Source organism: Prenolepis imparis, unplaced genomic scaffold (assembly GCF_030444845.1).
Source record: "Prenolepis imparis isolate NDT839.2.m4 unplaced genomic scaffold, iyPreImpa1.0 SCAF_3, whole genome shotgun sequence".
NCBI lineage: Eukaryota > Metazoa > Arthropoda > Insecta > Hymenoptera > Formicidae > Prenolepis > Prenolepis imparis.
The window spans coordinates 14,278,761-14,303,420 of NW_028141161.1; the positions used below are offsets into that span (position 1 = coordinate 14,278,761).

General features: G+C 37.7%; 1 protein-coding gene across 9 annotated transcripts in view; it reads left to right on the plus strand.

The window, feature by feature from the left end:
- Nucleotides 1–24,660, plus strand: part of LOC145933994 (cell adhesion molecule 1-like) — a 153,086-nt gene that overhangs the window by 51,616 nt on the left and 76,810 nt on the right. For 4 of the 9 annotated variants that reach the window (XM_083034113.1, XM_083034114.1, XM_083034119.1 and 1 more), the window contains 3 exons: nucleotides 7,472–7,668; nucleotides 7,803–7,849; nucleotides 20,263–20,391. In XM_083034113.1, the coding sequence (XP_082890239.1) occupies nucleotides 20,331–20,391 (61 nt within the window). In that variant the 5' untranslated portion in view covers nucleotides 7,472–7,668; nucleotides 7,803–7,849; nucleotides 20,263–20,330. Of the gene's footprint in view, nucleotides 1–3,062; nucleotides 3,179–7,471; nucleotides 7,669–7,802; nucleotides 7,850–14,705; nucleotides 15,393–18,117; nucleotides 19,497–20,262; nucleotides 20,392–24,660 lie in introns of those variants that run through there. The other 5 variants (XM_083034117.1, XM_083034121.1, XM_083034112.1 and 2 more) reach the window with 5 other exon arrangements.

The window sequence follows — 24,660 nt, forward strand, 5'->3', positions numbered from 1 at the left end:
TACTGATCGCGAACAATCTCTGTATATGCGTTAAAATTACTTACCATTAAAATCTTAGTCGATTTTCTGATTTGCAATCAAATTTTCATTTTATTTAATTGTTCAACAACAAGCTCAAAATCCTTCATAGATAAATAGAGAAAAAATAAAATACAAAATTTGTGTATAATTCTTGTATACTATTTAGTTCAGTGGAAATAAAATTTTGATAATTAATTCTTAATTAATAAAAATTTAATTTTCGAAAAGTAATAATATAAATCTCTAATCTTTGAAATCAAGATTTGGTTGCAATTATATTTCTATGTACTTCTATTTGTATTTATTCATTTTTTACCTCAGAAAGTTAAAAAAGCGAAAGGGTCAAGTCATTGTTCGAATTGTTAATTTGCAGCTCACGACAAGACTTTTATTTAAACTGAAGAGATTAAATATTTCCTCTGATGCGAACTCAGCCGGCACAAACCGTGTACCCAGAGAGAATAATTAAATTGCTGCTCTGCAATCAATTTTTTGTGGATGTAGAAAGAAAGGAACGTTACCAAGGCAGCGATGTCTAAACGTTGGTCCATTAAATTGCGTTTTGTTTATATATCATACAATGTGAATATATTAAGTAAAATAGAATATTGAATAGGATATTGCGAGACGTAAATTGAAATAACCCTTCCTTGTCGACTATCGACCTGCTGAAATTAGGCAATAATGTTGGGAAACGTTGGGAATGAATTACAAAAACATCGTTCTAATGATATCCTGAATCATTTAAAAGCTTTCTCGTCGGTATAGCTCATCGATTTCTTTTAAGGAACCGAAGTAACGTAACACGGGAAGAAACGAGAGGAATAGAGAGCGAAAGGACGGTAAATGCTCGATTGCAGAGCATCCGATCAGGCCTATTAATCCTCGATCTGTCTGATACTACGACATGAATTATGCATCGCTCCAGCAGACGCATTGATTTTCCTGTTAGATAAGAAAATATTATTCGAATAATTCAAGTTAATGAGTCGAGTGTGGGAGTCTCGGGTTCGAATCATTTTCCACGCGGAGCAGTTAACCGTTTCTCGATCACTACCGGGACATATTCTTCCGATTCCATTTTTACTCTTTAATATTTGAAATGATCGGTAGATAATTCAGTGCGGAAAAGAATAGCGCTATTAACAGATTGGAAATTTCCTTCGGTCTCGTTTTCCGCATTCGCTAATTCCGCGAAATATGTTTGAGTTAAGCCATTGCGGATTTTTCGGTCTCCCTCTCTCTCTCTCTCTCAGTGCGCAATCAACCGAAAATACAAAATTTTAGAAATTTATATTAAACTTGCTGACAGAATATTTTTTAAATCCTTTGTACAGTGTAACTTTGTCATCGCTCTAAATTGTGTGCTTCAGAAAGAGATCATTGAAATTAAAAAAAATTTTTTTTTAAGTTATATATTACATGTTACAATATTTATGAAAAATATGATGTGATTCAATGCTTTTTTTTAAATGACAAAATTTTATAATAAATCCATAAATTAAAAAACATGTGAGAAACATAATCTACACAAGCGCCGTATATTTATTGACATGAACACCAAAATACCATAGTACCGATATATTCAAAATACTTATGCGTAAACAAGGCAATCCCCTTCCGAAGTTCCAGAAACTCGTAGATATTCCATTCATGCTAACGTATTCCTGACTCCGAGTTACATCGCGTTAAATCTTGAAACAAAGGCACGATGTCCGACGATCGGCGCATTCGCGCGATTCGAGATCCGTCGCGTTGTCTTCTCGAATATACAAGTGCCTCATTGTAAAACGTCTGAGCGAAGTATAATGGGAAAAAACGTGGCCTCGATAGGCGGAAAGTTGCCAAGAATCGGGAGGCAGAAGGAAAAGGAGGAGCCGTGGCGCGACGGACGGGGCCCGAGGGGGGATCCAGAATAAATCGAGAAACGAGGAAGCTTCCGCGTATCGAGTATCCTCGATAAATCGAGCCCCGCAGGGGTTTCCAGGAGATTAACGGAGAAGTTTGTCCTTGTGGCGGAGTGTGCAAGACGCCGTGAGAACACTTTTCTCTAATTCGATGGGAAGTCCCGGCGCACAGACAGTCGCCGGCCGACTTCCGACGGGATGTACCTACCGGCGGATCTTGGTCAGCCGAGTCCCGATTCATCGTCCAACTGCCATCCAAGTTCGATAACGATTATTCCGGAATCATTCGCAGTGGCGGTCGGTTTTCATTCGGTCGATGAAATCTGCGAATATCTATCCTATCCTACAAACTTGCGCGTATAAAAAATTGATCCCGATGATTTGTTGATTTGTGGAGCGTTAAGAGTTGACGTTCGAATAGATTCGAAATGTCATATGCAACGAGCCATTACCACGTGGCGTTAAGTGAACAATTTGATTCCGCAGATTATTACCAGTCTGATTTCTTTATTTGCAACGCTCGCGTTGCGACTTGTCGTGTGTTATGTGGACGGAAATATCTAAAGAACACGCGATCCAGCACGTTTTGTGGCGAAGATGCGAGCTCAGACATACGTATATGTATATACTCTATACACATAGCACATGTTTCCCGTTAGATCTTAGTCTGAACGCGTTTCGTGCAGTTTCTCATCCAGTTTGTCCTAGGATACGAGTCTCGCGGGTGTTCACGGCAACGTCGGAGTTTCCGAAACTGTGTCGCGCATACAAGCACGCGCGTTGAGCCTCGAAACTTCATGCAACCCTTTATTTCCAGCCTTACATGTCACTTTTTTTTTTTAGATTACCATTTTTCAAGTTGTTATTGTTTAAACGGTTGCTGGTCAAGATTGTTATTACTTAAATTGTTATTGTATAAATAATTACTATTTCAGTTATGAATTATTAAAATTATTAGCGATTGAAATTATCAAATTTATATTTCACGCGTGTATTATAAATAAGTACGAAACGCGAAGGATGTTATTACACGTTTTTTTTCCGCGATTGTTTTTTGATGCTGATTGAGTTTGTTTTTTTCTAACGGAAATCCTTTCTATCTCTACTTGCATCTCCGCGTCATTTGCATTTTTCATAAGTCCGTGCTTGACCACCGCCGTAACTCAGTATTTAAACTTCCGCGGAGAGAGTGCGAAACATAACTCGCTGGACATACATGAGGAAACGGAAGAGACGCGAGAACATGAAAGGTAAATAAATGTGTGCTAGAACAAGAGATAGAGAGAAATAGAGGGGAATAGAATAGAATAGCGAATGGTGAGAAATGCAGAGAGGAGGAGACGGCGCGGATGAGCCGTCAGGCAGAAGGGTAAAAGGGTACTCGTGTAAAGACCAAAACTATGTTACGATGGGTTGAACGATACTCGGTGGATGGTGTAAACGGCATAGCAAAAGAAAAAGGATGCGGAATAGCGAGGACATGAAAGAGAGGCGGATGAAAGCGCACAGCGAGAGGTGGAGTTAGGCGGACGCGATTTGTGCGAGAGGATTAAGAACCGGTGGGAGGTAGGTAGGTGCGGGGATTGGTCTCGTAATAAATAATATACCGAGGTAACAAAAAGTGTAAAACAAACACGATTAAAGCTGGTTAATTTGGAAGTTTTAATAAACAACCATGCCAACTGGGTCGGCGCTGTCGGAGGATGAGAGAAAAATGCGAGAAAGAAAGAGAAAAAGCAGGATATATTTCCGTGAGAGGCTTATACGCAGGACAAGGCTGAGAGACGGAGACAAGGGAATATCTAGATTGCGCGTCCTAGCGCGACGGAGAGGATAGGGGTAGATATACAGTAGTCGTCCGCAAATCATTTGCATAATTGATTAAAGACTCGTACTATCCGAGTGTGTTGCTCGCGTCTCGGCGGAACGTGCCATATATAAGCCATTAAGGGGGAGAGGGAGGATTGCGCAGCGATACATTAAGGTGGCGTCACAACGTTTCTCGCCCTACAGCTATATTGCGATAAGTGCTTTATGCGAGCAAACGATGCGAGCGAGAATTTCGCAGACATAATTTGTGTAAGTTTGTTAATGAACGCTCGTAAGATATATTGACTGCGTTTCGACTGCGCTTCTACTACTTGCAGAGTAACCTTAAGTGCGCGATTACCAGAATTTATGGATGAAGCAAGCAAAAGTTTGCGAGGCGACTGGCTGGTTTCCTCTTTGTCCATCCAGCTCTTTCTCCATCTTTATTAAATCTTCAGCTCTTTATCTCTTTTACCTCCTGGCTCGTCTACCTTCCGGCTTACTCGACTTTTTACCTTAATTCGACGACACTGCCTTGTTAAACTTTATTAGACCGTATTTTAAAGTGCTCCACTTTATTTCAGCTGCATTCGAAACGCTTGACGTTTTCGAACAGCTGTCTCTTTCGTGCGGGTGTGAACGGGTCTTTAGATCGTGGATTTACTCACGCGCGAACATATCATAGACGAGTGTAGAAACGGAGGATTTCCGTTGTGTATATGAAATTAGCGAAACTTTATCGCTTGACTTACTCCTCATACTCTTTCGACATTTCACTTCTTTCTCTTTCTCTCTCTCTCTCTCTCTCTTGGCTTTCGTCGCATCGCTGCTATTTCATCACATAACTTTTTCAATTTTTCTCAATAATACAGCCAGCAAATTGTCAGACTTAATTTATAGTTTGATCTTGAAGTTCCCCGCGCGAAGAACGACCGTGATAATACGAACGGATAATACGTCGCCATTAAGTACAAAATTTATCGTTTAAAAAATTGGCTAGCACTGTATAGGATCGTAAAGCAAAGAGAAGACATTGTCGGGGATTTTAAGTACATCGTTCGCTAAATTGCTCGGCTTTTCGTGCACCACGTACTTCGTATGCCACAATAGCGGAACAAAGGAAAGAGAAAGAGAGAGAGAGAACGGTCGAGTGAAATTCGCGAAAACGCCAGGCGAATCGGAGAATCCGCTTATCGAAGGGACAAAGTCGTGCTTCCACAGCTTCCTTTCTTTCCTTCCTTCTGTGCGCTCTTTTCTCGGTGACTAAACTGCCGGAAGGTGCACCGCCGCCGTGGACTGCACTTAATTTCGTAGCGGTGCCATGGTCCTCGGTATGTGCAAGACACGAGAGAGACAGAGAGAGAGAGGAGAGAAACTTTATTTATTTTCTCCATCCACCGGTTCTACTTCAAAAATATTCCTAATTACATAATTCCTCCATGACGCACAAATTCATAATTTCCGCTACGTTTCATAAGGAAGAGGGATGCAATCAGCGAGAATGTCTCTCGAGACATATTTGTATGACGCGATATTTGTGGTGGTCTTTTGTTGAGGTTCTAAATATTGCAAACTCTATAAAAAAATATAAAGATTCGCATTTGCCCTCTCTTTTTCTAAAAATCTTAAAGAAAAAATATAAAAAGTTTTAAACATAAATAGTTAAATTAAATATAAATAAAAATATAAATATAGTTTTTTCTGTTTCTTTATTTTATTTTTACAAAAAATAGGTAGCATTACCGGAAAAGAGTGATTTTGTATAAGCATGAAATGTGCGTGGTTGCTTCATTTATATTTCAATATATATAAAGTCTTTTCGAGAAGATACCGGGAGACAGTTCTTTTCGCTCGCGAAATGGAAAAGATCTCGTGGAATGGGAAGTCTCTCGGACTCTCAGGATGAAGGGCATAAAAACATTCAAAAGAAATGACTTTTTTCCAACGAATCGAAATTCTGTTGCGAAGGAACCAGCGCTTCATGCGTAATTTAAGCACGGCACGAAAATATATATGTTTGAAAAATATTTTATTTGTATTCGAAAGACAAGATCATGCGACGAAAACCGAGATGATGCTCCTACAAATATCCGTTCGAAAAATTTCATATGATCATCGGGGATCTGCGAGACAGATACCTCATCCGGTCCACACACTTTAAAACTCTCGCAACCCGAAAAGATAAAAAAAAAAAAATAGATCGCCTCTCTGAACTTTCATGAATATGCAGTCTTGATCGACCTTGCACGGTTTATTCATCCAGATAGCCGGGCTCAGGAAGAAAGTACGTGCGTGTACATTGGGATACCCGGCGGAAACGTGCCGGGAAATATGCATGCACGAATCCCACCTCCTCCTCGCAGCGCATGCAAGATGCCGGCCCGATAAAAAGTGCATTTTTGGCTTTTCCCGAAGGACCGCGATACCGTTGTCTTCGCATTTTTCCGTTATTTTCCACGCTGTTCTCGCGTTTGCGGCAAAAAGTCGCGGTGTGAAGAGACCTCGCGCGCGGCGCTATAAATATAAGTTACAGTAAATATTCACCTTACGAATTATCCTCCGTTCTCTATCGCAGACCATTCAAATATAACATATGTTCGTTATAGCATGCAAATTGCAGCGCAAATACAATATATTATCGTCTTTAAAACCCATTGCTGACAGCCTCTTCGAATACACATACGATATCTATGTCAATAATTTTTAAGTTGTTTCTAAAATCTGGAAACGCTCTACAATCTTGATAAATCCTTTTCTCATATATCTTCTCTTAAAGAAAAAAACACCATTTTACTCTTTATTTTTATCAATATTGATTTCACTTTTTTACTATTTCTATAATACTAGAACAACACAAAATAATAACATGTTAAAAAATTAAAATAGTAATATGTTGTAAATAATATGTTATCATATCTTATTCTCGATTAATATTTTTTGACAGAAATCAGCTGATAACTGTTAAAAATATTAATCGAGTTTAAAGTATTATAACATATTATTTAAAACATATTATTTTAAAAATTAATTAGCAAATTAACGCTTTAATCAGCTGATTTCTGTCAAAAAATATTAATAAAGCAAAAATGTGCTAATTAAATAATCTAGCTTACATATTTATATTTATATTATGTTTGTTTTATAATTTGCTAATTAAATTTTAAAATAATAATATGGTAAAAGTTATAAAATAGTAATATGTTGTAAATAATATGTTATAATACTACCTTATTCTCTCTCGATTAATATTTTTTCTTTCTAAAGCTATATCTTTTCGAACGAATCTCCTTCGAGTTTTAATTAATTATTAATATTAAGTCATATATATAGTATCGCGCGCGCGCTATTAGCATGAAGTTGCCGCTGTTTGTAGCTTCGGCCATTACCGAAACGCCGCGAGTATCAGGCAGTTGGAGCTGCGTCCCGCTGTGATTAATTAGTAAGCATAATCGTTAGAAACGATTTCTAACCTTTGTATTGTAATATTTAGCAATCGCATATCATAATTTCAACGTTAATATGTAGTCGTAATTGTTCGAAACGCATATTTCGCGAAAAATTCGATGCAAAATCTCTTGCTAACATAACCCAACTTAATCTGTTTTCGCGCGCGCGAATGTGTTGCGATCCGTGGATATATCTATTGTTAATTCTAGCTTACATTTATATTGTTTATGTTATAATGCGAAATAATAAGATTATTTTAATATATGTATGTATTTTATTTGTTACAGGTAGCATTGCGATACACAGTGCGATTCACGCGTCGTGTCGGGAGTGCCGTATAAAGTTTCGCGTGTCGGGAGTGCCGTGTAAAGTGTCGGGCGATAGTAATTATTTGTATTTTCGCGAGTGTCGTGAGTGCTACCATTGACCAAGAGAGGAGGAGGAGGCCCGGGGAGGCATCGGGCGACGTCGGGGCAACTGTGAGGTATGCAAAAATAAAAAATTTTTTTGTAAACACATATATTGAGATATTCGACCATTATCAGACTTTCAAAACACCTGTACATCCCTCCCCCCCGACACACATGTATATACATAATTTGAATATTTTGTTTTCAGATCATCAATGTGTGCTGTGTACTACAATTCCGCCACTGCACGGACCGGTGAGTGAGAAATTGTTTATTTATTGTTTATTGATCAGACAAAATAAGGCTGTGCTTTGTCTGATATTTAAAGTGTCGAATTTGAATTATACTTGCTCATTTGCTTATTCATGTTTCGTGTTAAGTTGTGATCAATTGTTAGGATTAGAATTGACTTCGTTCAAGCTTGAGATACATCGATACGAATTAATATTTCTATTATTATTAATATTTTTTGACAAAAATCAGCTCTGATAATTGTCAAAAATATGAATCGAATTTAAAATATTATAACATCCCTTTCTAAAAAAAGGCACGTTAAGTTGATTCTTGTAAGTATTGCTGCATCTTTTCCGATGCTGATTAACTGTTTCGATTCGCATTGTGCGTTATATTCGTGGCATCGAGAGGCTGTCATCGCGAAAGTTACTAGTTTAACAGTTTGTTCAAAATAAAATTAAATAAAATAATATGTTTTAAATAATATGTTATAATACTTTAAACTCGATTAATATTTTTGATAGTTATCAGCTGATTTCTGTCAAAAAATATTAACCGCAGATAAGGTATATTATAATATATTATTTAAAACTAATATTATTTTATTTAATTTTATTTTGAACAAACTGTCAAACTGCTAACCCTCGCGATGACAGCCTCTCGATGCTACGAATATAACGCACAACGCGAATCTTGACAGCCAATGAGTATCGAGGAAAAGCGACAACAATAAACTTTGATATATGCGGGTATCGACTTTACATATCTTTTTTAGAAAAGGAAAAGATTAAATTTTGGTTATTCATTTCTTTCTTCTTTTATTTCGGCTTTACTTACGAACCACCAGAAAAAACGTGAATTCTACACCGCTGCTTACTCATATTCACAATCGCAATCTCGCATAAAAATTAGCATGAAATCTCTCTCCATTGCGCGATCACGGAGTTTGTTTGTTCAGATTACCAACAGAATGAATTGCGAGGGTATTTTCCGTCCACACGGAAATGCAGGCGAGCAGCGCTCGTAACTTCGATATACGCGGCATACGCATAGAGATCGTCTCTAGCAATTATTTCGGATGATAGTCTACGAATCGGCCACTTGTTGACGAGCACGATCGGCACTTCTATAAATTAATTCTGCGCCACGTGTTCACTGTTGGATCAATTAATCGACACTAGGGATATTCGATATCATTATACATTGATATTACATGTGCGGCATCGTAAATCATAAACGATATTATGTCTAATTATGCCGTCGTTTTGCCTCGCAAGAAATTCGATTACTATTTGTTAATAGTGACAAATCGATTCGTAGGACTAAACGATCGATCGCTTTCTCTCGCCGCGACTTTTCTCGAATATAAAAGAATTATATCGAATCATTTTATTCGAAATATGAATTACAAATATAAAGTCAGCACTTGTGTGGTATGAAAGAATTAAATATTCAAAATTCTTGAAAAAGGTTTATCGATTATTAAAAACAATTAAAAATCTTTTACAGTTACAAATGTTTTATTTATTTGTTTTGAGGTTTCAAAATTTGCTTAGGTCTGTATTCTAAAAATATGTCAATCTGTCACTATTTCTTGAAGAACATTGAAAAATATAGTACATGAAAATACCACATGTTTCTTTTCATACGTCTGATTTTTTTTCTTTTTGCGATATATCGCAATAAAAAGTAGATACCGATCGTGGTTACCGACGACAGCTCGTTTCTCGAACTTTCTCTCGTGTGAAAGAACGAGCTGTTTTTATGGAAGAAAACATAAAACTGGTAGATCGAGCTGCCACGTAGAGAAATATGTGGTTTACCCGTGCATCATATGGAGATATGTTCTGTATCACCAAAGCACGTTATTCTCCCGGCAATGATGTACGTTTTGCAGTCGGCGACCTAGAAATCATAACCCACTATGTGTGATTTTGCGCGAAAACGCGTATTGCAAATCGAAAAAAAATACCTCTGGTTATTATGGCTACTAAATTTAAAACTATGTTTACGAGATGGACAGCGGTAACATGTATGAACTATATTTCAATGTCTCTTAATTCTTATATTGCGTATGCGCAATATGCGCGAATTAAATCGTATCATTTATTCTTCTGTTATATTGAATTTAACTAATTGAATTGAACTAATTACCTAATTGAAAAGGCAAAGATACGTATTTTTTGCAAATTTGACTTATCGCGAAACAGAATCTTCGATGTTGCGCCATTGCGCAATTGTAGAAAAAGAAGCATCAGCATTTGCGACATAATCATATGCACGTTAGTCTCGGGATATTTCGGGAGGGTTTTAATTATTTTTCTTTCGTTGACGTTTCTTTCATTCAGTCATGTCGTCGTTCGCGTCGGTGGTCCGCGATAGTCTCGAAGAGTCTCGAGAAAATTACGGTCTCGATAAATATTAACTTCCTGTAGTCGGGAAAGATCGTCGGGATCTTCCCCGGAGTTGCGTGTCTCCGTGTCTGTCTCGTTCTTAACATCCTGTTTTTCCGCTCCTTCTGCCATCCCTTCTCAATGGTTGTCGTTGCTTGAATTCGAGACGACCACAGTCGCTTCGGAGGCGACAGAACGAACTTGTAACCTGCACGTGATCCGTGGAACTGCGACGAGCTGGAAATACGATGGTCAATATACTATCTCTTCTTGCAGAACGCTACTGTTTATTCGGGCTAAGTAGTACGAGTCCGCGTAGAGGCGGACTTGTGGAGAAACATCGAAGAGAAACTGTCACAGGCTACTCGTTGATCGAGTAATCGTCAAATACGAAAATTGCGCGGACCCTGCAATTAAATGGCTAACTATTGTTAATTTAACGGTTAATTATTGTTAATTAATCGAAGTCGGAGAAGTGTAACTTTCGGTATCCGAAAATGTTACGATATTATGCTATCTTTTTTTTCCTTTATTTGCAATAATGAATGATTGACATTGAATTGATTGTATTGATTGATAATGCATATATCATATTATTTAGATTTATTATTTAGATTTATTATATTATTTTTATGTGCAGAATGTTTCTACATATATTTCTTTTTATTTCATCAGCTATTTTTTTTCTTGTCAGAATATGAAACAGCTTTATGGCTAAATCTTTTTGGTCTTTGACATTATTTCGCGAATTATATTATAAATACGATAATATACGAGTATTTTTCGATATTAATTTTTGATTTTTGATAAGCTAATCTGAAATCTTAATCAAAGTGTATAATAATAATTTTTTTTATTCCTTTTTGTGCTAATTATCAAGGCCTAGTTCGGAGTCACGGAACTGTTTGCCGTAAATTTGCGAATTATCGGGAAACTTTGCATAATTGCAAAGTAGTTAGTTTTGTTCTCGTACCGATTTGCGCGCGCGAAGTAAGAAATTGGTACAACGGCATTCAACCGTGAGTGCCGATTCTCGAGTGCGCGCAAATCAAAGATTCAATTGATTCTCCTCGGTCTTAAAGGTCGCGTAAACCGATTACTTATTTATTGCTACGTTAATAACCGTGCAATTACGGCGTAAATTATTTGGTTTTTACGAGCTGTCAAAGTAAAACGATCCCGATTATACCGAAATGCCGACTAAAGAGGAACGACCGAGTGCGGGTCTATTTCTGTGCGATGGAATAAATATTACAAAGGGGAGCTTAGTAAGCGGAAAAACGGATTTCTATAAATGTTCTATAATTCATATAATCATTTCGTATGAAAGAGATAGCGTTTATCTTGCAAGTAATTTATTGTTTTATTTATCTTCATATCAATGTTTTACGGAGATGTTAAAAATAAAATTAAGATATGTAATATGAATTTTTAATATCTCCATAAAACATCGATGTGGAGAAAAAATAAATTAAACAATAAATTATTTGCAAGACATATATATGCTATGTATATATAAAACATGTAGATATGCAATACTTATATAGCTATGCTTATATATCTGTTTTAATTAACCATTACAACTTTAGAAAGATAATAATGCATAATCCAATTATTCACGCAAGGTTTTTATAATGAAAAATGCAAATGAGCAATGTAGAGATTTATTTAAAAAAGGAAAGGGTTTTTATACGCGTTCGTTTTCTTTTCTGTCTTAACATTAACCTAGCGGCTTGATTTCGTCGGAACGCCTCGCGGCGCAATATCGAGTAACAGAGGCAAAGACGAAACGATGCGAAGGTATACCTTGGCCCTTTGATCCCACCGCCCTCGGAATTTCGTTTCGTCTCGAGTATGCGCGCGCTGTTCGCCGTTCGGCGAGATGAAGCGTATCGCGGGCGCGAACGCGCGTTTAACGGTAACCGTTACCCGTTACGGTAACGCGCGGAACGCGCCGTTATATCAATTTCGGTTTGTGGCCCGGGGGCGAAGTCGACCGGAAAGAAGATCGGCAAATTCCAGGGAAGACGCGTGCAAACGAAAAGAGATTATCATCCCGCGGTACGCAAATATGCAGGCAGGCTGGCCGGATATGCACCTGCGCGGTGCATTACACAGTTCTATCGCGATATTTTCTCCCGGCCCATCCGCCGTTGCTTGGGTATCGTTCTTTCGCGTCGGCAAAGTGGAACGAACGTGCTCTCCAGCGAATACCGTCCGCGAAGAGAGAGAGGGAGAGAGAGACAGGGTAAAATTAGTTTCAACCTCCTTGCGGTGTTCCCCTCTTCCTCCTTCAGGACCGGATCTGTATGGAAACTAATGAACGGGCTTCTGTTGCGGCTGGCAAGTGAACGGGTCAGCTAGTGCAAACTTCACGATTATGCTATATTGAATAATAATTCAAGTCAGCTAACTCACAGATTACTATTATTCAAAATTTATTTATTATTTATATAAATTTTATATATAACATTTATTAATTATTTGAAATTTTATGTAAAGAATTTTATGTAAAGAAGCGTGTAGAGCATTGAGCATAAAATTCATCTTTTTGCATTTATAATGCAATCCATCAATGCGCTCGTTTATGGGCAATTTTTGTCAGTTTCTACTCGAATAATCGGCTACATAATTGCACCCTATTGGGATCAAATGATAATACGAGAGAAAACAAGAGAGAGACAGAGAGGAATAATTATTCCTCTGAGCGATCTAACTGTGCATTAAACGGTTCATCGACAATGCATTTAAATAGACGGCGCAAACAAATGAGCGAATTGGTGCGCGATCGAACGCGTGCGAATGCCCGGCCGTTCACGATTGTTCGGACAATTAGTTGAACGAATAATGCCGGGTGCAAGAGTCCTGGCGCGAAACCGAATTTATGTGTGACTTCTAGGTCACGTACAAGTTGCATATTCCCGCCGAGGCAACAACAGAATTTATCCGCGTCGTAGATGCATGTTCTGTGAGACAGCCGTCTCTGTCATCGCAAACTTTGGCATAACGCGAATCTGTCGTGACTTGTCGAGATATCGATCTATTGAAGGTATAGAAGTACGATGGATTTAAGAGTCCGCAAACGAGCGTTCTGACAATAGTTTCTCGGAAAATATATCTAAAAACGTCCGGGAAGAATTATTGTTCCGCCGATTCGTCGATAACTATAGGTGTACCGTTCTTTCGTCGACCTGGCAATGTACAAGGGTCCTCGTTTTTAGACGACATCCTATAATCACCGAGAACAGTATCACGAATACGTATGCATAGGTGGGCATCAATAATAATTCTTAGCGTCTCCCTAGTCATTTCGCATCGTACTTTCCGTGTCACTGCATCCTGTAGTCATAATTCTTTCGAACATTGTAAAATTCTTCTCTACAATGTATGCATATGGCAAAATCTTATCGTGATTAAATGTAAAATCTGAGAATGGACAGCACTACGTATATCATGTGTGCATCAAATTAAGTTTTACAAAGATTTTTTAAAGAATGTCTCTCTTTCTATCTTCTTTTTTTTGTATCTAAAATATTTCTTTAAATATTCACAAAGAGCAAACATTTGGAATTCAAAGTAAAAATTTATAAGTGTACAACTTATATAGGTACACTATATATCCATTTAAATGTAACATCAATAGTAGTCATAATGATATGCAATCCTTATATTAGTTTTTATAGGTTTTTTAACATATTTTAATATTTTTTATTTAATCTTTAATTTAATCTGTAACATTATTAAATATATATCTATATCTCATATTGTCTCATAATTACAAAAAAATTGGACAATAATTTTTTAAAAACGTATATTTGAAGCAACTTCTATATACATATACATATCCATACAAAATGCATATGATAAATGATTTTTTTATAATACAAATAATAATCGTCGTAATGAATAAAAATATTTGATCAGAATTTATATAATCTCTAATTGAGAATAATAATTAATTTAATTGAGAGCTAGATTTATGACATTTCCATAACAACATTGACACGAGACAAAACTTTCTTTTACACGTGTGTAATTTACAAAAGCTATTCGGAACCAATGTCTTCAAAAACGACTTTAAAAGCACGTGTCGCTGGCGGTATGCGCTTTCTCTCTTATTTCTCTTTCTCTAATTTCACTCTAGAGGTAATCACAATCGGAGAATAGACTGCTCAGTGCAGACTGCGTGGCGTAATATCAAATAATAATAATAATAATAGTAATAATAATAGTAATGATAATAATAGTAGTAGTAGTAGTGTAGTAATAATAATAATAATAATAATAATAAGTGCAAATACAGTGATAATAATCACGTTTAAGTCGCCGCTCAACGTCTGATTGGCGCCTCTGCGATCGTCGTCGCGACCCGGCGCGTGCAGTTGCACCTGTCAAGCACGAGATGCGCAAGCGCTCAGGTGCTACGAACTGCCGTACGGAGGTAAAACGACGCGCGGTCGAGCTTTCGTAGTCGGCATCGGCCATCCGCGACGCGAACTTTCACCCGGACGATGGTCCCGCGCATGCCGCGGCGCCACTTACAAAGTTGTCGCGCGTGTAAGTGAAGCAGACGAGGAGAATTTCTCTTATTCCGGATATTGTGCGGAAGACTATATACGACGCGAGTCGCGACATCGACGCGGCTGAGGAATGTGCAATTGACTCTGGAACTCGGGACGCGTTAATCCTTTGGGACTTTGGTCTCGCGGTGAGACTCGGTATCGTCGCAGTGTGCAGTTTCCCTTCCCCGTAGCGAGGAGATGGAAATTCATTTCAACTGGAATTTATACGTTTCTCCTTCGTATAATTGACTTGCACGCGCGCGATATGCATCTTCTCCATGGACGGTGGACGGATACGGATGAATCAAAATCGCGTCGCATCGAGTGCCGGCGTTGATTTCGTTCACCCCGATCGCGCGCCTACGGGCGAACGCGTGCACGCGAATGGAAAAACCGTTTGGAAAAACACAAGCTGCGGGCGACAACGAGCGACGCTATCTCTAATTTTAATTTCACCGGCCGCTGCCGCCAGGGTTCCGGCCGGTATATAAACCGCATTCGCGTTTTCGGCCGCACTCGATCGCGCGATGAAACCAGCCGGCCGGAAGAGTTTCGATGCTGTCCCCGGAATTGCGGCGAGCCGCTCTTAACCCGGATCGGGTCGCGAAGGTGGGCTGAAAACCGCGACAGCGCACCCGACTCGCAGCCTCAAATCGTTCAGCGACGCGAATTAATGTGCCCGCACGGGGCAAAATAAACGCGGTCACGCTAAATTTCAATACCGATCGGAGGCACGATTGTAAATTGCACGAGTCTATAACAAGTCTAGCATGCTGATGCATAATACACGCCCGTTGCAATATTTCTTCATATTCTGTGAAATGATGGGAATCGAAGCCGCCGGGGAATCGGTTAACAATGCGAATTAATAGATGTATAATTCAAGATAAACGCGATTTCACAAAATCTCGATCAAGTTAATGCATTTTACTGATATATAAGACACACGCCGAATTATTGCAAATTACGTACATATACGCACACAACATATTCATGTAAATTCACAATACATTTGAGTCTATCAAATCAACAGTATATACCTAGTATTAAAACATATGCGATTCGAAAAGAAACACGGTATCACAAATTTGCGATCGATTGAAAGCCTGAGCTAACCTGTCTATCATAATATTATACATGCATCGCGAAATCTCCTTTATCTAGAGAATTATGCAAATCAGGAGTAAGCGATCTGTGCAGTTAGCTTAAGTTGATATAAAGCTCATCGTTTATTCTCCGCAGATTCAATTGGCATAGTTTGATTATTAACGCAATAAAGATATGTCGCTTTTAAGATTTTCACATTTTTCGAGACTGTGAGAGAAATATACTTACTTAATGCAATGAGAAAATGTTACTCTATCCAAATTTTTTTCTCCGAATATTAAATTCTTAAATGGCAAGCAGTTCTCAGAGAGATAAAATTGATGAAACAGTGAAGCGATATATCATATAAAACGACGTTTTCATAAAATCCGAACGCCGGGATTGCTCACTCGCGCGAAAGCCAATTGAAATTTATTAAGTCGTAAGAATACAAACGATGGAATCCGCTCGATGAATGCGAACGCTGTAGAAAATCTAGTCATGATTATCGAGACGGAAGTTCGCCCCTTATATTTCCAGCAGAATTGCGGAAAGCCGTTCTTAACTGGGATCGAGGAATAAAGGCAGTGCGAGGGATACATAGAGTCGAATCGTCGCCTAAAATCGAGCAGAGCGATAAAGGACGATGAAGAGCGTCATCCGTTATCGGTATCGGTAAAACCAACGCGTCGGTTGATTATGACGAAGAAGAACAAAGTCGGAAACGGAAGGCGCGCGACGCGTTAGCTTCGATTTAATATGAACGATCAGGCGATTCACGTCGATGCATATCGATGGGGCGAGAGCGATAGAGAGCTCCGGGGAGGAAAGGAGCAATAAAAAAGTAACGCATGGCAAGACTCGATTTTCGCATTCGAGAACGAGAATGGTGTGTCGCGCAGATGGTAGTTATTATGGAGAGCGATGAAATCTTGAAGCGACGCGACAATTGAATCGACGACGGTGACACCGGCAAATATTTTCATATTATCGCGAAAATTACAGACGAGTGAAATTAATAATCGGCAGGATCGACGTGCGAAAGATTCAAGACGTATTGGGATTCGATGTATTGAAATGAATATAATTCGAATGTGTTACGTTAAAATGAAATTTTAATGGCAAAATCTATTAAGAGATTTACAGACTCTTAACATAAAAGATCGATAATGAAATCGCGTTAAAATATTTTCGCATTCTTTCGCCAGAAATCTGTTACTTAAATGGGAAATTGTTTTAGTGCGAGTGAACGAACCAGCGCTTTCGTAAGCAAGAAACATTAAAGATTAAGAGAGATAATCTTACCGTGAAGATTGTTCATATTGTCGAATTTTTTTTTTTTTTTAGGACTAGGCACGTGTAAATTTTATCACACGATTGCGAAAGCAACGGTCTCGAACAATAAAATCCTTTTCGTTTATTCATATTCCGCTGTTAAAGAAACTTCTTCGGGAATAGGAAAGGAAGGAAAGAATCGATATAGATACAACAAAAGTATCGCGGTGTGAATAAGTCAAGAATGAACGAGCAGACACGCCGCCTTTTTTATTCGGATGTATCTGAAGGGGAATAACCGCTGACAAATCGATTCTCATAGCCGATACCATACACGATTGGGGCGAACGTCGCGTGTAGGGTGTGTTTCCCCGCACACGTGGGCACGAGCGAAAAAGGAAGCTAGATGGAAAACGAGAATAGCCTTGCCGCTAATAAATAAATCATGCAGCGCTACAATTCGTGCAAGCTTCGGTCGACCTTCGAACTTTCAAACTTGAAATCATTTACGAACGTGAATGGTGGAGGTGAGACAATTGTGGCTTCGAGAGAAATTGTGTATATCGTATACGAACGCGAACCGTGAGAAGAAACAATATTTTTTGCTTTACTACGCTCGCAACTTCCCATCGATATTGTGTTTTCGCGTAACTTTATAATCACGTTTAGGTCCGTCCAATTTTTCTCTTTGACTTGTTTTTTTCGTAACTTGGTGCCTCCGATCGGCGATAGATTGTAGAGAGAGAGAAAGAGAAGTAGATGTACAATGCGTATTGAAAAAAAAATTGCGAATTCTCTCTCTTGTTTTTATCTATAAATTTGGAAATTATATTTTAACAGCCCAAATTTGATTTTATGGTTTCTATTATCGAATATAAAATATCTATGAGTCATGGAAATTGTATTTCTGTTAACTTCTGACTGCTCCATGAATCTAAATCGCAAGATCAAATATGTAATACTATTCCCGTAGATCAATTCGATATTGAATTAATTCGATATTGAATATACTCGCAATGATGGGATACCCCTAAGAAAAGCGGCTGGTTTCCGATGCATTCTGCACATATAATTCAGATAAACGGACGATATCATCGGTAAACAGAATCCTCGCAAGATACATCCCAATTATAAACACAAATCACTATTCCAAAGTTAGGCATCAGGTCAGCCGCGCTATAGACAAACAGCAACATCCTGTTCGATCTCTACGCTCATTAGCAGCGACTGTTGTGCATCGGTAAACCGGAACCTCTGTGCTATCCCACTATCTATCTATCTCCCTCTGTGTACATCTCTTTACGACGATCGATTGGCGAAACATGCGTACGTCGTGTGCCAACTTCCTCCTAAGAGCGTGCTCTGTCGGCCAGCGTCTCGACGCCGGACGACGCTAGGGACTTGCAGCGCAAACTCGGCAACAAGTTGCATTTAAAATCCGCATCCAGCGTCTGTAGGAGTAGTTGCACGACAGTTTCGTCTCTTTTCTTCTTCTTCTCCCGTTCGCCTTCTCCCGTCCACCACTGCTACCGGAAACCCCGTCAAATCGCCGAGTATTCTCGACTGATTCGGGCTATTCAGACAAGAGCTCGCCCGAGATTCTCTCGTCCGCTCGGCCCCGGGATTATTCCTGAAATTCGTTATAAATTCATTCGAGTGTACTATGCGGGTCGTATTGCATTCGAGACTGCCTTGACAACCTTCTCACTCTCTTGACAGCTAGTAATTATTAATCGGATTAGCTCGCTCATTCCGGGAGGGGGAGAGGAGGGAGAAACGCGAGATTGATTATTCGTTTCTATTTTTGGGAGAGTCGCGACGCTGTCTGCTGTATTCATACGATCTAGCAATTTTTATGCGCGCTCATTAATTCGGCTTCGCCTTTACGGTAAGCCGACCGTTTAGAAGCGCACCGTTTTTCCTCGCAAATGTGAATTAAAAGGCGTTGCACTTTGACTTACGACTTCTTGCGACGAGAAAATCCAGTTAAGAAGCGGGCCACGTGGAATTACCGGAATTTCTCGACCGAAAGCTTCGAAGATGAAGAGCGCTCGACTCGCTACTGAACGAGCGCTTTTAGCACCTTATGGGTAGAATAAAGAGAGAGAGACGAGAGAAAGGGAACGTTCAATTACGAAAAATTTCTAACTGATGGTATAAAAAGGAGCACGTCATGCGGAGCCAGTCTCGACAAAAGTGCACTAGAACGACGAAAAAAAAAAAAAAAAAAAAATATCGATACTGTCGATCCGATACTAGGATTAGACTCCCTCGGGAATTTCGTTTTCGATCGGTCGGAATATTGTTAAGGATAAAGAGAAAAGGAACACGTCGCGATGCGTGAGCAAAGGCGTGAGTAAACGTATAAGGGGGTCGCCGTTAACTGCGTATACGTATATGGTTCTTTCACGGGTCGGACGCACAATGAAAACACAATAACCTGCGGCAATCATTAAATTTAATTGACAGTGGAATAACGAAGAACCTCGTCGGTAATTAAGACCAGCGTGATGGGCATTCTCGCGCGTGCCTGACGAGCACGCCTCTTTTTCCTCTCTTTTCCCTTTCCCTTTCGCTATCAGTTTTGCGATTGTCTCTACGGTGGATGTTTGTTCGCGACTCTTTCTCGCTTGAACGGACCATATTGCGAACGCGTTTCCGAAATAATGCATTAAATTCTAGTAGAGCGGTTGGAAGTTTTGTGTAAATGAAAACGCGGTGATATTGTCTTTTTTAATAAGAGAGATTAACTATTTGTGAAAAAGAAAATTATTAGTTATTATAAAATTATTATAAAATTAAAATATATTTAAAATATATTTAATTAATAACTATTAAAAACTTTTATTAAGAGAAAATAAGAATTATTGGTTTTCTATTTTACAGTTACAAAAAATTTTGGTTGAATGGGCGGGCTTTAAATAATTACATTAGTGAGATCGATAAATCGAAATTACGAGAGAAGGAGAGAAAAAGATAGTTAATCTTTCAATAATTGACGTAACCCGGTGGGGGGTGTTTGAGGAACGCTACCCGCCCTGTCTACACTGTAATACGCGAATACTTTTGTTCTTCTCGTTCTTATTATCACGCGATATCTCTCTTTCTCTGACACCAGGAAGAAGAGAATTGTCGGCAAGATCGTCGTCGATCGCCGAAGAAGGGTGATAATTACGATTCGAATCCATGGACTGTCGAGCGATGGATTTTGTGTTGCTGCTACTCGTGATGCTGCTGAAGCAAGAGGGTGAGTGCTTTCATTTATGATGAGTTGCGCTTTTGCGAGCGCACGGATGCACCCTGTTCTGATTCCCCAAGCGTGCAGTGTCGTCTCTCTGCTACATCCGCTTTAAAGGATAAGCACGGGCCTTCCCTTCTTTTCTCTACGATTTTCTTTTTTATTCGCCGCTAAGGATGCTAACTACTGCACTGTATTTTAAGCACGCGCTTCGAAAGAGCCACAAAGACTGCGAAAGGCCACTCACGAAAATCGATCTCGCTCGTAAAAATCTCTTAAGTGCTGGAACCGTGATAAAAATTCGATTGCGTTGTATGTTATATGCATTTTAAAGTATCCTTTAGTGAGCTCGATACATCGCAAAATATCTCTTTATTGAATTATGCATTAATGTGGTATAGATTGTTAAATATATATATCCTTGTCTATACAAAGACACAATAAATATAGAGATATTGTCGTCTTTTAATTTTTGTTATACATTACTATGCCACTTTGTAGTGATCAAACTGATTCTATGATGCTTATCATATTATCTAATAATTATGTTTATTCAAATTTAATCATGATAATCAAAAATTAATATAGGATAATTTCTGAAACATATTTGTATATATTTGTGTATATTGTATATACATATATATGCATATATCGGCATACATATAGTTTCATATTGATATAAGCGTATTCATATTACATTCGTATTACATTATAGTAATTATAATTATTCTTGATTCATATACTATATTGTTATAGTGATATAAATTTTTATAATTTATATTAATTGAATTATGAATTATTATATCTTAATTAATTGAATAAATTTCTTGCGATGATTTTTCGGTGGTAAAAAATAGAATAATAATTTTTACAATAATAAAATTATATAAAAACTATTAAAAGTCTCATCGATGCAGAGCGAAAGATAATTAAATGTGGACGTGAGTAAATACAGTATATGAAACACAATTACGTATATATACCGCAATAATTCATAATTACGTGAAATAGTCCGGCGCGGATAGAATTGCAATCGGAAGGGTTAGTTTTCATCGAGATGCGCGGCTATCATATCGCAAATGAAACATCGCAATTGAAATTATTACTTGTAACAATCGGTTTACTTGTAACTATTACTTCTAACTCAATTTTTCTGCAAATCATGCAAATAAACTGGAACTGATAAAACCCTAATAGTGCTCGAAACGCGCATGTCAAAAGTGACGTTTGTTGAACGATACCGTAACATTAACGATCATGTAACTACAAATTATAAACCTCAGACTTGATACAGAACGCCAATCAGGGTAGTAGACGGTAGTTTCGCTTTCCTCGCGACCCGTCTTTAACAGCCAGGAATTCAAGAGTTGATTGTCGTCGTTACCCCTCCGGCAAAGATATATATAGTTCAATGGGTCTATCACGAAGACCATAACAGCCAAAGATGCGTACAGCACAGACGGTGTATAACTCGTAGGGGTTCTCAAACTTTAATATCTCGACCTCGCCGTGCCGCAAGATGCATAAATTTATTTAAAGCTTTCTGCATTCTCACAGCGGCGCGTAATTCGGTACGCGATAAAGTGCAAGTTTTATGACGCATCGCGGGATAAAAACGACCAAGGCGATAATAAGAAGACGCTTAACTTGTTTAATTCGTATATAGTAGAAATAGTATTTGAGAAGTTAACGTTTTTTAACGAACCCCCCTTCCCCTTCCTAGACGTGTATTCAATATGGGTTTTTTTTTATTTAGATACACACCTGTATACATGTATATCTTTTTAATGCAAAAAAAATGATATTTAAACTAAAAATTTTGATTTAACAAAAGAGAGAAAAAAGTAAATATTGTTATATGCTATAACATATTACTAAAAGTTTAATAAATATTTTTTAAGCGTCTTAAAAACGTTTTAGGCTCCTTTGTGATTAATATTCTCTATTATTTAAGAATTAAATGGAGGTTTACTAAGTTTCCTCTGATATTTTTTATTAACGAAAAGTACAACTAGGGAATTAAAATCACTAGAATGCAAAAAGCATATTGAGAATCACTGACTTGTATATAGCGTACGAAAGCTGGCTATACAAGCTCGTCTCTACGCCAAAGTTTCCTCTCTGTCGTTCTATACTGAAGTATCTGATAGCTCTTGCAATTTCCAAATGGCTGTTTTCCATCTCACTCACGCCAGTTTTTTGATGATCTCGTCTCCCTTTTTTCCCATTCTCGGTTTTGGTCCTCAATCTGAATGCACAGTCTGACGAGGGTGGAAAGCGCTAAGAACGGTCATCCGCGCTCGTTTTTAAGGGCAAGGAACGAAAGGAACGATTTAAAAATGACGCTCTTTCTAATTACGTTTCGTCGTTCCTTCACAGTTATCACGGCAAGGGTGCATGCAGTGTAAAAGAGATAGAAGTCAAACGAGGGTAGATAAGGAGCTTGAAGAGAGAAAGAGCTAAAGAGAGAGAGAGAGAGAGAGCGAGAGAGACGAGGGTTGCGCGCTGAGTAAGAGAGCAGAATGCGGGATAGCTGGGATTTATTACGTTCCGGTAGGTGGGCGAGGGAGAGAGGTGACGAAGAAGCGAGCGTTACGGAATAAAAATCTCGCGTTAAGGCAGGGCAAATGGTGTAAAAGTCAAAATTAAATGGGCGGAGACGAAACGAGCGCGGGAGCAGTTAAAAGGTTACGATCGGCAAGAGATTAAGTAACCGCGAATACGAAGATGTGCTCACGCTTATATATCAACTGACGGTGAATATCTATAGGGATCACTTTCTCGGATTTTACTTCCGTCACGTCGGTTCGTGAAATAACGGTTATGAAAGCTCGCGATAGTAAAGTTTGACATATACGTCTCGCGAGCGAAGAAAATCAAATATAATGCAAACGTCAAAAGAGATAATAATAAGAATTGTATAGTAAAATAAAATAAACGTAGATTAAATATATTAATATGAATTTATGTATTATTAAAATTATTTTTATATAATAAAGAAATTAACTGATAATGAAAAAAATTAGAGAAACGGGTGCCTGATGTTTAAGCCATCAAATAATTTATAATTAATTATTTTATATTAAAATGTTGTTCTTTATTTTGACAATTTCCATGATTGACAGTGAAAGCTATATTAAAACAAGGTTAAAAATAAATCGGCGATATGGAAAAACACGATACGAGAAATACGATCGATAAAATAAGGAAGCTGTTACATTCTTTTTTGGAAATCATAGACAGAACTTTTCTTTATACCGACTGTATCTTCGAGAGACAGGAAATGAAAAACATTTCTTGCAAAGAGAATAAAATGCATTGCCCTATACATATCAATGTAGAAACTGTGTGCATCACAATGTATTCGATATGAAATTTTAAAACCATGAACTTCAATATCATATATACAATATATAAATATACACATAAATAGATGCCTGCGGTAAGTTGGTTAACATGAATAAAAGTAAATTCGTCTCGAACATATCGGCAACGAACTTTTTTCTTTTTTATAAGTTGTTTGCGAGGATTGCAAACCAGTCGTTTAATTAGATAATAAAAAAAGAACAGGCGTTTTGACTAAAAAACTTTAAATACTTTATTTTGCAGCATTTATCGTATATATTTTATATATATTTTTTATGTTTATATATAATCTGGAAAAATTATAACACTTATCAGATACATGATTAGACTCACACTTGCGAGGAATTATACTTATTTATTTGCAGAGAGAAATAAATGAATAAACTTTGCTTTCGTTCATTTAGAACAAATTTTTCTTTAAAATATTAAATCTTATTTTTTAAATATGTTATATAAATATTTTAAGATTCTTCTGTGTGTAAATTTTATTATATCTTCCATTTTAGATGTCTTAGTTATTATCACATTTTTTTATCTTACTAACATATTTTTTATAACTATATGCAAATGTATTTTCTATTTAAATTTTTTTTGTCATAACATCAATTTTTTATAATTTATTTTCAAAATCGATATATTTTTTATTATATTATTCAAGAAATCGAAATATAATGACTGTAACGAGCATGAAACGAGAGTTAACAATTTTGTATGTATTTGAATTTTCGGAGAATTATCGAAGAGAGGTAATTAAATTTGGTAATTAAATTTTACATAGGCAATTTATTTTTATCTTGTTTGCTTTGGCCTCAAGGCTTTTGGATATGTGACACCGCGCGCGTATGCAAACGCGCGAGCCGGTACACAAAGTTCTCCGATTCACGAGTAGCTCATTAAAGAGATACGAAATAT